We start from the raw sequence: 13,512 nt of genomic DNA, 5'->3' as shown, positions 1-13,512 counted from the left end.
GAATTTTCTGAGTAAACGCCAGGTTATGGTTTTGATTTTGTGAACATCAGATCATTCTACAAGGTTATTTTCCATTAGGTAATTTTTTTATAGAAAGTGCTAACTGTGCTCATTCGTGCTTTAAGTTTTAGCAGAATCGATTTGTATGTTGTATCCAGAGTTTTGTTTTATAATTTCGGGCTGCAATCTACTTCTTCAAATTTTTTATTCAGGTGATTATTTTATCTGGAAATAGAAAAATGCTGTGATACAATTCTTGGATAGAGATATTCACTGTAATTTCTACTGAATTCAAACCTGGAATTATATTACTGTGATTCAATAAAAGACTAATGACCCATCAGCACTCTATAGGCTACAACAGACACAGCATCGCCTTCAGTTGTGGGATTTCTTCGGGACTTTTTCTGAGTTTAATTCAGGACTTTAAATTACTAGGACTTGTGTTTGTAATTCTTTGATTATTCCGGGATTTAATTTGCAATATCGTAAATTCTTTTTTCTTATTTTCACTTTGTATTCTAGAGAAATAAATTGTTAAATTTTACAAAGCATGTTGCCTTACACTCTTTTTCTTTTACTGTGCACTCTTTGTCTCTGAGAAAGAGAGGGAGGGAGGGAGAGACCAAGAGAGCATGTCAATATATATTTTAACCTTGATCTCATGTATTAAAGAGGCACACATAAACTGTATGATTCCGCTCTTAGTAGTGATTTCCTGTTTAATATGAACACATGTAAGGCTCCCTTGTGATCACTGATTTTAATGCAATAAAAACGTACACACTTCTATTTGAATCTACTTTGAGTAATTCACTTACAAACATTGCAAAAAGCAATTGATGTTGTCCTCGTTCCATTTGTGGTCGAATCAGGAGGACATGGTTGGCATGATCCAAATCTGTCTATTGCGCTGTCCTTGTACGTACCGATTGGACACGATTCACAGCTGTTTATGCCAACTTTAGCGTATCCGCTTGGACAAAAGACTACAAGTATAGAAAGAAAGTCATGGTCCTAGTTTCTCGTTATTGCAAGCATTTCATATACAGTAATTGAAAATGCAAAGCCTTAAGGTTAGGAAGCCCTAAAGTATACCCATATTGTATTCATAAGGCAAATATGCTACAATTAAACAGCATAGCAGTTACTTCGTGATTTCGTTCTTACTGACATCATTATATAATGTATCTTACATAATAGATTCGATAAATATACAGTAAAGTTTATAACCCTCTTTGAATCGTGATGTTTGTGCTATTTATTCTAGGTAACGTACAAGAGCAATTGCTTATGCTGGTAGATCCGGTTCTGTTGGTGACCCAATTATCAGGACTTCCACAAGATATGCAGCTTGTCTGAGACGTTTCTGGTTGGTAGGTCCCTATCTCACAAGGCACACACTGGCTTGTTCGATTGTCAATATGTTGTCCAACGCTACAGAACACTGTCGATTTAAGAGTGAAAAGAGCAAACATAACCAATAGATTTGAATACCGTTAAACATGATTCCATAATAGAAGGCAAAGATTTCAATCGATCTTTGAACAAAATATGTCCCCATACCAACCAAAAAAAAAGAACTTCCATGAGAGAACTGTACTCTAAATGCATCATCCTTTCAGGCATGTCATATATTCAAATTTTGAGAGCTGTTTAAAGAAAATTGTATACGTTGTAACATCGTTTCATAAATAAACGTGTATCATAATTTTCTGGCGTTTAATTGTTATGAACGCGCTATATTCATTGTGCATGTAATAACTTCCTGAACAGCAAGTGAGACAGCTCATTAATGAACGGTTAATTATACTTGTCACACTTTTAAGACTGTGAAAGTCATATATTGACAACTCTACAAGATACATTATATCAAGTGCATTCAGGATATTTACTGAAAGAGCTTTAAGCCTCTAGTATCAATGATAGCTCTTCGTGAAATAAATAAAATATGCATCTTTCTTTCAAAGACACGTCTAAGAACGCATCTACCTTGACACTGTGTTGATCCTGTGGTTGAAACGTAACCGGGTGGGCAGATGAAGCATTCCGCTGATCCACTGTTTGGTTGATATTGTCCAGGTGGGCAATATTGGCAAGACACAAGAGTTGTGTTGAAGAAACTACCCGCATTACATATATCTGAAACTGAAGAGAAGTGTCAATTTAATGACAACTCAAAGGCTGCTTTATTTATTAGTATTTTCAAGTTTACGTTGGAAAAAAACATTTATCTGAGTGGATTCATTGAACGGTATCTTGTATCGATACATCCATGCAAGAGAAGCAGTCGGATACGAGAGAGGTAAAGGATGATCTGTTAAACAGGAAAACTGATTCTGAATTTAATGCTTATGTTACTTGTCCCTATTAATACAAACATTTCTGAAATAAATAATGTATTTTATAATAAATGTTACTAAAATAATTTTTATGTAATATTCTTTCCTTTTTGGAGGTGGGGTGGGATTTGATTAAAAAAGAACCTGTACCCGTGGAACATTAATTGATCTGTACGCTTATCTTTTGAAATCTGTGGAACAAATGAAAACAGATTTTCAAATGTTTTGTCTTTCAACTCCCATCGTCAGAAAAGAAGCAGATACAATCAAAATTTTAAGCTTAGTTTATAGTTTATTTTTAAGACCAAAATAGACTGATTATAACACTTCAAGACATAACAAAATTATTGTAAGGACTGACATCAAAACAACTTTTGCGCAATCGTTCTTTCCTTCTTGGCGCTTTAGTTGTTTCCGTTATCTTTCTTTCCTTCCTGGCGCTTTAGTTTCTTATAGTTCTTTCTATCTTTCCCTCTTCATATCTTAATTTAAGACTTTACAATCGCCTTCTTACGTCCCTAATAATACCCTTAGGATAATTGGCAACTTTTGCTTATCTTTTGAAAATTGAAAAACAATGAAAAGCAACAGCTTCGTCTGCCTAACCTCATGCTCGGAAAACAAGCACTTGCAATAAAAAATAAAAGCTTACTAGACAACAAACATTATTACAAGAACGGATATAAGACATCTTTGGCAATGGTTTTCTTCTCGTTCTGGCTTTATTTTCTTTATTCTATTTCTATATTCTAACTTATTTTCTTTGTCCTATTTCTATATTAATTTGATACCACTGAGAATACCTGTAAATTAATAAGCGTTCTGTGCATGTGAATAGGAACGTTGTATCAAAATCGTATTTTCTATATGAGGGTTATCCAAAGTAAAACATATTTTGAATACGTTCAGTAACAAATTGAAAAGTCTCTAAATTCAGTAAAGGTTTTATTTTTTAAATCGTTATATACAACAAAAACCAGCATTATTTAATGAATTTATTGCTAATAGTCACAAGGCAAAGAAATTAAGTTAGAATGATATCAAGAAGTTAACATACTGTTGCACTGGGTTACATTCGTTGACCGCGTTGTACTGGTGCTATAGCCAGTTTGACACTGTATGCATGAAGTTCCATATGGATTAGGCTGATAGAAGCCTAGTTCACAATCAATACAACCGGTGTCGTTCTGGTTACGTCTCGTGCCAGCTGGACAGTCACCTGTTGGTATTGTAAAACTATATTTAAACTGATCATTAACTAACTAATTAGGGATGATTGTGTGTGCCATTCTTTTTGTTGATAACCAATATAGGCAAAGAATAGTTTGAGCAATAAGTAAGTAAATGCCTTGATCTAAATAGGGTAAAGATTATAGGAACAGTTATTCAAAAATATATTAAAGATTTCTTAGCATCTACACACTTTATGGTGGGCGGCAGTCTCAATGAAAACCCCAAAATTATTTCTCAAAGGCAATTGTTTTGCTATGACAACTGAAGATTCTCTTACCTATTCAATGCGCGACAAGAATCAGTGACCAATTGTATGTTTAGCGCCAACCACCATGTAATACTCGTGAAGAATAGTAAGGAAAAATATTTTAAAATACATCTTTCATAGAATAATCTATTTAATTTTGAGAAGCAAGTACTTACGAACATAACAATTAGCGAATGACGTCGACCCTGTAGAGGGCGTCACATAATTCGGGGGACATCTTGTGCACATCATGAATGGGCTAATGGCGTTATCCTTGTAATATCCTCTTTGGCAACTAATACAAATGTTATCCTGAAGAACCTGTCCTGAAGGGCAGTACACTGAAAGAAACTAAATCTTAATAGTTCAAAAATTACATTGCAAAAGGTGCATAAAGCGTACACAAGGGATGGAAACTGGAATCTGTGCAACTGAGTCATTTCCCATAGGTATCTATTTCATTACATTTTCTTGCAAAACCTTTTCGGCGTCCAAAACAATTGTAAAGAATTGTTTATCATACTAAGTAGATAGTAGAATGACATTCACACATTTACTCTACATGCAACAAAGTGACGTAATGAATCTTGATCAAATTATCAATTTATTCCTACAACTATCATTCTTTAAAATGATGGCAAATATCAGAAGAGTTTCATTTATTTCCAAGTTATGAAGGGAAATATCACGCATCGACTTTCATATTTTATGTTATGGTTTCTTAATACGAATTAACTTTCTTATTATCTAAATTTATGTGACTTAGAAGCACAAACTGTTTAAGACACTTGATTGCTTAGTATAGGTAATCTTTATTTTTACTGCGACTAATTATTGTGTTCATCTTATGTTGACTGATGTCGTCTCGTCCACTGATATTAATTCAAAGCAGAATACACTTTATTAGTGTCATTTGCCGCTTTCCTTCTTAAATATGTATCACTTGTACGTCTCACTCTCTGTATTATTCAAATGCAAATTTCTGAAAACTCACGTTCGCAGTCAGAACTGCTCTCTGAGGCCGGACGTCTTGTACTATAATTTGGTGGACAGCTGATGCAGACATTTTGGTTTACACTGGGCTGATAGAATCCTAAACCACATGGTTGGCATCCGGACAATGTGTTATTTCTCTGATAACCGGCAGGGCATTCAGCTGGATGTACAATGTTAAAAGTTTTCTGTGCTATTATCTTAAAATTTTAATGTTGTTTAATAATATAAATATCCATCTAAGTATTATATGTGAAACCCTACATATGAAAACTGTTTGTGAATAATGCTTAAACTTTAGCAAATAAAAATTTACTTAAATGCTGTGACTTTCATGCCACTAAGGAGATAAAATTGTGCTTAGGCAGGTGTCTTAATCAAAACATGATTTGACTTCTTTCTTTGTGTTTGTGTTGATTGGCTTACCTTAGAGACAAAAAGCATCATTGTCAGTTTATCCCTAAATGAATGTGTATGTCTGCATAATCACATTTAAATTACAAAAGAAACAACTATGAATGTTTGGACTAAATTGTTTTTAACATTGAATATATGCATATGCACATTCTCTAAGGAGGAACATTTTACTAAATCCGTTTGAATTATGTTATAGATGAGCTGATTATATAAGCAAAGACCAGTGATGAACTAAACATGGATAATTATCAAACGAAGATTTCATTTGGAAGATGTTTATCAATAAACGAAAGAAGTAGGTATTCGCTAGTCAATTTATCAACAAATTAGTTGTATACATTTAACAATATCATCAAAAATGTCTTGCTTAAATATTACCACTAAACTACTGAATTTGCTTTGTTCATTATACAGTTCTTTCACAATATATACTTTTCGCTTCCTCTTGGTGAAAATTCGAGCATACCTATAGAACAGTTGTTAATAGATGTTGATCCTAGACTTGCTGTAAAAGTATTATTGGGACATTGAACACATGGGCTGAATACGTTGATCGTGTTGTCCTTGTAAAAGCCTATTGGGCATATATCGCACGTGTTATTCGATGCGACTACATATCCTGAAGGACAGAAAACTGCAATACAATGGAGTATGTTATTCACATATACTTGATATAAAGACACTGGATCAAACAAAAATACATTATATATTTAGTATTAGACGAAAATATATTTCTGATCAGTGATACAAAATCTAAAAGTAAAATAACACTCGAAGACCACTATCGCACTTGGATGAAGACCAGAAGGTAGCATAAACAATTTCAATAAAATATATCACTAGTTCCATATCAACATATATTAATCATTATTTTGGGGAAGAGATAAAATACATATATTCATTATAGCTTTCCAGTGCTTGTGTCCTTTTACCTGATGAAATATATAATTTAAAATAGGTAAAGCGAAAAGTGTCTCAAAAACACACTTCACTCAGCAAAAAGTGCACAGGTGAAAATTAAATCATTGATGTAGAATGTGTATATCTTTAACAAGTAATTATGCCTTTGCTCTATAAATGACTTTACAAGTCGGTAATATAGGATAAACGTTACATATATCTTTAAACAGTGACACTTTGAATTTAAAGCATATATTGATATAAAATACCCCGTATTGCACCGGGAAAGGATACAAAATACATCTGCATAGTATTCACTAATGAAGCGGAGTTTAGCCACAAAATGGTAATTCGATTGCTTTTGCAGGAAAGAAAGATGTGAACATGTAACCATAAAGCATTTAAAGTATGATATTAAATTGTTTGTCTGCGCGAATGTAAAATACAAGGTTGTTCCGGCCTTTAGACACAATCTGACATATTTACATATTTAAAAGTTTGACACGCATGTACTTGACAATGTTGTGGAAAAAAGACTGTCATAATCAAAACTCACATTTGCACTGGTCTTTTCTGATGGAACCCACTTGTTCAGTTAACCAATTCGTAGCTGGTCCACACAAATTACAGGACTCCTGATAAACGTCCGACTGATAAGTTCCAAATGGACAGGCCTCGCAAATATTGTTTACGGTCCTGAATGTACCCGCGTAACATGCGGCTGCAAAAGGTTTTGAATACGGTTTTAATGTAATCAATTTTAATATTAGTATCAAATGTGCTTTATTTCATTACTACTCACATAAGAAAGGTATACAAATTGGGGGATATATTGTGTTTTCTTTAAACATTTAAATCTCAGTGGAAACAAAGTGCAAGTTCATTACTTGAAGATCAAGATTTAATATATTATTTTTTATCTGATAACATATCACAGTCATGAAGCAATATTTATGGTTTCATTTATAAATCCTCTTTTAGAGTAAGTTCTCTTACCAATGTTGCAGTCCGAGATCAAGGGAGCGCCTGTTCCATTAGTAATAAAACCGTTGGGACAATTCTGGCAAACGATGATGCCAAAACCTGCAGTCCTGTATGTATCTCTTGGACAGGGCTCACACTGGCCAATACCAGTATATTGTGTTCCACTGCGACAAATTTCTGTAATAGTTAAAAGATATATACAAACTAACACCAGTTTTCAATATGGGGTAAAGATATTTTTTTTTCCTCTTCAGTTTACAAATGATTTCGAATGTTTTTATACACTGTTTAATTGAAAATATTTTATTTCATACGGCACTGAATTTCATTTGTCTTACTTCTCAATAATTTTTTTATATTTTAGAGATATATGCACAAAATATTTGAATGAAAAAATGTCCTCTAAATAATGTATAATCTGCAGAAACATGATAAGAACAATAAAGAAATACAAAGTTAGAATTTGAACTATTAAGAAATGCTTTGTGGGGACAATTGACGGCTAGCAGAATTATTTAACATATTTTCCGTTAGTATCCACGGGAGACGCTACTTCCTCGTGGAATGTGAAAGCATTCATGCCGGGAGGTCTTGAGGCTGAACATGATTGGTGCTACTTCCGCATAAGAAAAAGAGACTGCACTCAGAACTATACTTGAGGTGAACTCATTATGCCTTGCCGGGGGTTTGGTGGGTGGCATGTTATTTCGGTTAAATAAATCTTAAAACGCATTCAGCCTTCCTCCAAATTCAACATGGCCCAGAGTTGACCATTCTTAATGAGGAATGGTTAGGTAACATATTCCGTGCCAAAGACGCACAAGAGTCAGGTGAACGAGCTTGATATGATTCAAGGTTCAGTTCTCTTTCGTTGCAGTAAATTTAGTCCGTACCTGATAAACGTTAGGCAAAGGATATATATATATATATATATATATATATATATATATATATATATATATATATATATATATATATATATATATATATATATATATATGCTATACCATCTACATGGTTTCTGTCAGATCTTCACGTAGAACAGTGCAGAGCAGACTTTAATCAGATTGGTTTTAGAAATATTCTAAGCAAATTATTGGTTACAACATCACGACGAAATTCGAGTTGGGCTGGTATTGGTGAGTATCAAAACCGCAATCCTTGGATTGCAAGTCTAACGCTCTTACAACTGAGAGCGTTGCTCCCATCTTTTAGCATAAACTGAGTCGAAATTCTCAACAGAGAAAAACTTTAATATTATATACTGCTCACGCACTGAAGAGGAGAAACAGGTTATTGCATATTATATATATATATATATATATATATATATATATATATATATATATATATATATATATATATATATACACATATATATACATATATATATATCTATATATATATAAATATATATATATATATATATATATATATATATATATATATATATATATATATATATATATATATATACATACATACATACATACATACATACATACATACATAATATGCAATAACCTGCAAACAGAACGGAAAGTGCTATCCCTGGATTCTATAGAAGAATACTTGATAATAATAGTAGGCAGAATTAATATTTTAATACAAATAATGCTATTATACAAGTTAGAGACTATTTACTTCATACTCTACAAAGAATCGAACCCAGGTCCGCGGGTAAATGGCACCCATCGCTTTGCCTGCACACATGAGCCCATGTTCCATCACGACAAACATCACCAAAAATGACTGTGTAGATAGATGAAAAATAATTGCCATGTCGTGATGCGAGTGTGTCTGCTACACACGAGTGCGTATAACATCATTTTTGGTGATGTGTGCTTAGTCGTGTGGGAATATGGGCTCGTGTGTGCATGCAAGGCGTTGGGTGCTGTTTACCCACGGATCTGTGTTCGAATCTCCGTAGAGTAAGAATTGAAAATTCCCTAACCTGGATGATTATATATATATACATACATATATATATATATATATATATATATATATATATATATATATATATATATATATATATATATATATATATATATATATATATATATATATATATGTGTGTGTGTGTGTGTGTGTGTGTGTGTTTTCCGAGCATATTTGATTTGACCTACCTATACAGTCATTTACTGAAGTGGATGCTTGAGAGAGAGTTGTACGTGCAAAACCACACGGTTTGCAGAACATTTGATCAGCAACATCTTGATAGAATCCGACAGGGCAAGGATCACACCTGTCTGTGCTGCTGTTGTGGGAATATCCACGTTGACAAATAACTGTAAAACAACATCTTTTTAGTATAAGCAAATGCAGATCAATGACTCATTTCTTTCTTGAAACATTCAACTTTAAAAGAAAGGTCGAAAATAGGTAACGATAGCAATAAATCACGAACTTTTACACTATCGGTACTTAATCGTATGATAGAGTCTCATCATCGCATCTTATCTTGTATTTAAAATGTAAACAGTTATGAGGTTCCGTTTATCCTGTTTCTATAAAAGCGATGAAGAAAATAAAATTAACTATAATACGTACATATGCACTGGTTTACGGATATTGCTCCTGTTGTGTTGGTAGTTTTTGACGATTCACAAGTGATGCAGCTAGTAAGCCCCGGATTCGGCTGGTATGTCCCACGTTGACATGGCTGACAACGTGTCATGTTAAGGTTCCAAAATGTACCGGGAGAACAAAGATCTATGAAAAATGATGCTTAAAATGATACACTATTGTAGACTTCATGAACGAACCAGAGATACTTTTTCAAGTTTTGATAAGATAATAACGCACTGCCTTAAGTCATGTAGGTTGTAGACATTATTGAGAGATTATTAGTTGAAAAACCATATGCGGTATACTGAGTATTTATTCACAACAAAAAACGTAATCCCTGGGCCTGTCATGTGTCGTGTTACATATGCAGATACAATTTGATAATTCAAATGTTCATTGCCAAGAAAATCTCCAAGTGCAACATTGGAAATTTCTCACCCGAATTAAAGAAACATTCTAAATCTCAAATTGTCACAGGTGACATGCGACTACAATTCTTAGTTATGTTTATAACGATTCCATAGCATGTCTGTATTGCCAATTCATCAATTACCAGCTATATACTATTTTTGGTGGTAGCCTTCTCTGCTGTCTGACATAAGTATATATGCCGATTCCTTACATATGAGGAGTAAGTTCATCTCTCTCTCTCTCTCTCTCTCTCTCTCAACTAAGCACGTATCACCAAAAACTGATGCGGCTGAATCAGTGTTATATGCATTCATGAATAGTAAACACTCGCGAGTATCTGTTACACAAGAGTGCATATAACACCGATTCAGTCGCATCACTTTTTGACGATGCGTGCTTAGTCGTGATGAAATATCGGCTGGTTGTTTGCAGGCAACGAGATGGCTGCTGTAACGGCTTAATATCATGATCGTATTAATAGAAGAAATAAATATGTTTTGGAATTTCTTGGGTGTAATCCAGATTATAATTTTAATTTTGTAAAAATCAGAATAATTTAGAAGGTTATTTTCCATTAGGTATTGAATTGCTTTAACAAAAATGCTAATTGTGACCTGAGGTCAAGTAAATAACTATATAAGCTTGTAATTGTGAGGACTTGATCATTCTTGCTTAAATTTTTAGCAGAATCAACTTGAATGTTGTGTCCAGCATTGTTTGTTGTTTTCTTTCGGGCTGGGCATTTTTACTTCAAATTGTTGAATTCAAGTGATTATTTCATCCGGAAATACAAAAATACTGCGATGAAATTATTGGATAGAGATATTCACTGGAATTTATACTGAATTCAAACCTGGAACTATATTAATGTGATTCAACGAATGACATTTGACACATCAACACTCGATAGGCTATAACAGACACGTCATCGACTTCAGTTGTTGGATTTCTACGGGACTTTTTCTAAGTTTTACTCAGGATTTTTTATTCTAGGACTTGTGTCTGTAATATTTGATTATTTTTTTTATATATTTAATGTAATATTTGATTATTTTTTTTATATTTAATTCGCAATATTGAAAGTTATTTTTTCTTATTTTCGCTTTGTATTCTAGATTTTATTTTGGCAAATCATGTTGTCTTCATTCTTTTCTGTTAGTTATTTCAAAAGCATAGGCTCGTAGCAGAAAATTGGGCTCTTCTCCTTGGGATAAGAATTTAGCTAAACTATTTCAGAAAACTTTTTTTTTTTAATTTTGATTCATTTTTTTTTTTGGGGGGGGGGATTTCTAAATTCAAGGTATTCTTTCACCTTTTCGAAATCTTTAGTATAATCAACAAGCTTTTACCAATATAATCTAAAATGGTGACCTTTACTTCAAGTCCTACCCAGCTACAGTTAGACTCTTTCAAAAAAAGATGAATTTATTCAGCTTGCCAGGGTAATATAACCTTTCTGAGGCAAGGAATAACAATTATTTTGCTATAATATTTGGTGGAAAAGAGTGCTTTGGATAAACGGTCTTTTGATTTGATTAATAAATGTGCATCAGATTCCAACATAAAAGTAAGGGAATCAAAATTAAAATAGAAGATGAAATTAAAGTTAAGAAAGCTTGAGCTTCAGAAAAAGAAAGAAGAGAAGCAAATGCGATTAGAAAAAGAGGAAAAAGAGAGGAAAATGCAATTTGACAAAGAGGAGAGAGAGACAAATGCAGTTACAGAAAGAAGAAAAGTCATACAATTGCAGTTACAGAAGAGGAGAAATGAATGTAAATGCAAACGTAAACATTAAAGGAAGCATGGGAATTGCAGAGAGAAAGAGAAAAGGAAGAAAAAGATATCAATTTATATAAAAATAATTAGAGCTGGGAAGTGAAAAGCACATTCCAACTTTACATACAAATTCAAGTGCATTCCAACTTTACATACAAATTCAAGTTTTGATGTTAGTAAGAATATTAAGTTAGTGTACCCTTTTAGACAAAAAGAAGTAGATAAATATGTTTCTCATTTTGAGAGGAAAAGAAATGCTGCAAATTCGAAATGGCGACGATCGCATTGGACTCTATTATTACAAACTGCTCATTTTTTCAAAGCCCGAGTCATCCATTCTTTCCTGTCATTATAGCAAAGTGCTAACCATGATTTGGTTAAGGAATGCATCTTAAAGGGTTACGAGTTAGTCCCTGTGGATTATCGGCATAAATTCAGGAACTATTAAAAAGAAGCCGCAGAAACTCAGGTTGAATATGCAAGAGAAAAAGAGCAGTTATTTTATAGGTGGCGCTTATCTAAGAAAGCTGATCATGATTACGAAACACTAAGACAACTCGTATTACTTGAAGAGTTCGAGAATTGCGTCCATAGTGATGTTAAGACTTATCTTGATGAGCATAAGACCGAAACTTTAGAAAATGCTGTCCGTACTGCTGACGAGTATTCCTTAGCTCATACAGTTTCTTATGTTAGTAAGTATTTCACTAATAAGTCTTGTGTTTAAAAAGTATTTCAGCCTAATACGAGTCGTTCCAAATCTAAATTTGCACAAGTTTTAGAACTCGAGTTTCTGATACAAATGGTCAGAAGTCCTGATCTCTTCCAACATTTATCTATTGTAAGAAGAAAGGACACGTTATTTCTGATTTCAACAATTTGAAAAATATGTAACAGAACCAAGACAGACCTATTCCGAATTCTCTTATTTCTAAGAGGTCAAGGTCACGGTCATTTATTTAAACCAACACATTGGTTGGGTCTAATAAAGCCCAGTCTGACTTTATTATGGAGAATCATGAACCATTCATGTCGAAGGGTTCTATATCACTCATGGGTGATTCGACTAATCCTATCCAATTCAAAAAATTATTAAGGGACACAAGATCTTCTCACAGTTTTTTTAATTATCATCTACTTTTTCTTTGTTTGAAAAATATTCTTCTAACAACAGTGTTCTTATTCAGGGAATATAGTGCGGCTTTGTTAATGTTCCTCTCCATTTTGTAAATTGGTCATGAGAGTCTCAGGGCCAGGAACAGTCGGAACAGCGTTATCTTTACCCTTTGATGGTATTCATTTGTAACTTGTCAACGGCATAGCTGAAAATAAGGTTGTGGTTAATCCACTTGCAACTGACAAGACTGGTTTGGATCAGAACGTCGATCCTATTGAAAAAGAAATACCTGATTTATACCCAGCTTGTGCAGTTACCAGGACTATGGCAAAGATAGCTTTTGAAAATGACATTATTCAGGAAGGTATTCCTTTTAGCTGACGCATGTATTGGTCATATTTTTAATGACATCACGTTCACTCCTCGTTTGGATGAATCAAATGGTACTGATTACAGTGATCATCTTTGAACTACTCATTCTCTTTATTCTAATTAGAGCGACAAACGACAATCACTTGTCT

At 33.4% G+C, this 13,512-nt stretch overlaps 1 protein-coding gene across 1 annotated transcript in view; it reads right to left on the bottom strand.

The window, feature by feature from the left end:
* Positions 1 to 13,512, bottom strand: part of LOC149802772 (uncharacterized) — a 78,903-nt gene that overhangs the window by 42,670 nt on the left and 22,721 nt on the right. The window contains exons 8-18 of the mRNA XM_089952199.1: positions 9,670 to 9,831; positions 9,246 to 9,407; positions 7,129 to 7,293; positions 6,689 to 6,853; positions 5,699 to 5,866; positions 4,817 to 4,978; positions 3,999 to 4,163; positions 3,400 to 3,561; positions 1,993 to 2,148; positions 1,280 to 1,447; positions 822 to 989 (exon numbers count right to left, since the gene is read on the bottom strand). Of these exons, the coding sequence (XP_089808325.1) occupies positions 822 to 989; positions 1,280 to 1,447; positions 1,993 to 2,148; positions 3,400 to 3,561; positions 3,999 to 4,163; positions 4,817 to 4,978; positions 5,699 to 5,866; positions 6,689 to 6,853; positions 7,129 to 7,293; positions 9,246 to 9,407; positions 9,670 to 9,831 (1,803 nt within the window). The remainder of the gene's footprint in view (positions 1 to 821; positions 990 to 1,279; positions 1,448 to 1,992; positions 2,149 to 3,399; positions 3,562 to 3,998; positions 4,164 to 4,816; positions 4,979 to 5,698; positions 5,867 to 6,688; positions 6,854 to 7,128; positions 7,294 to 9,245; positions 9,408 to 9,669; positions 9,832 to 13,512) is intronic.

Source organism: Sinohyriopsis cumingii, chromosome 3 (assembly GCF_028554795.1).
Source record: "Sinohyriopsis cumingii isolate HCF-2022 chromosome 3, ASM2855479v2, whole genome shotgun sequence".
Lineage (NCBI taxonomy): Eukaryota > Metazoa > Mollusca > Bivalvia > Unionida > Unionidae > Sinohyriopsis > Sinohyriopsis cumingii.
Note: the sequence above shows the minus strand (reverse complement) of the source record. Positions and strands in the feature narration are given on the sequence as shown.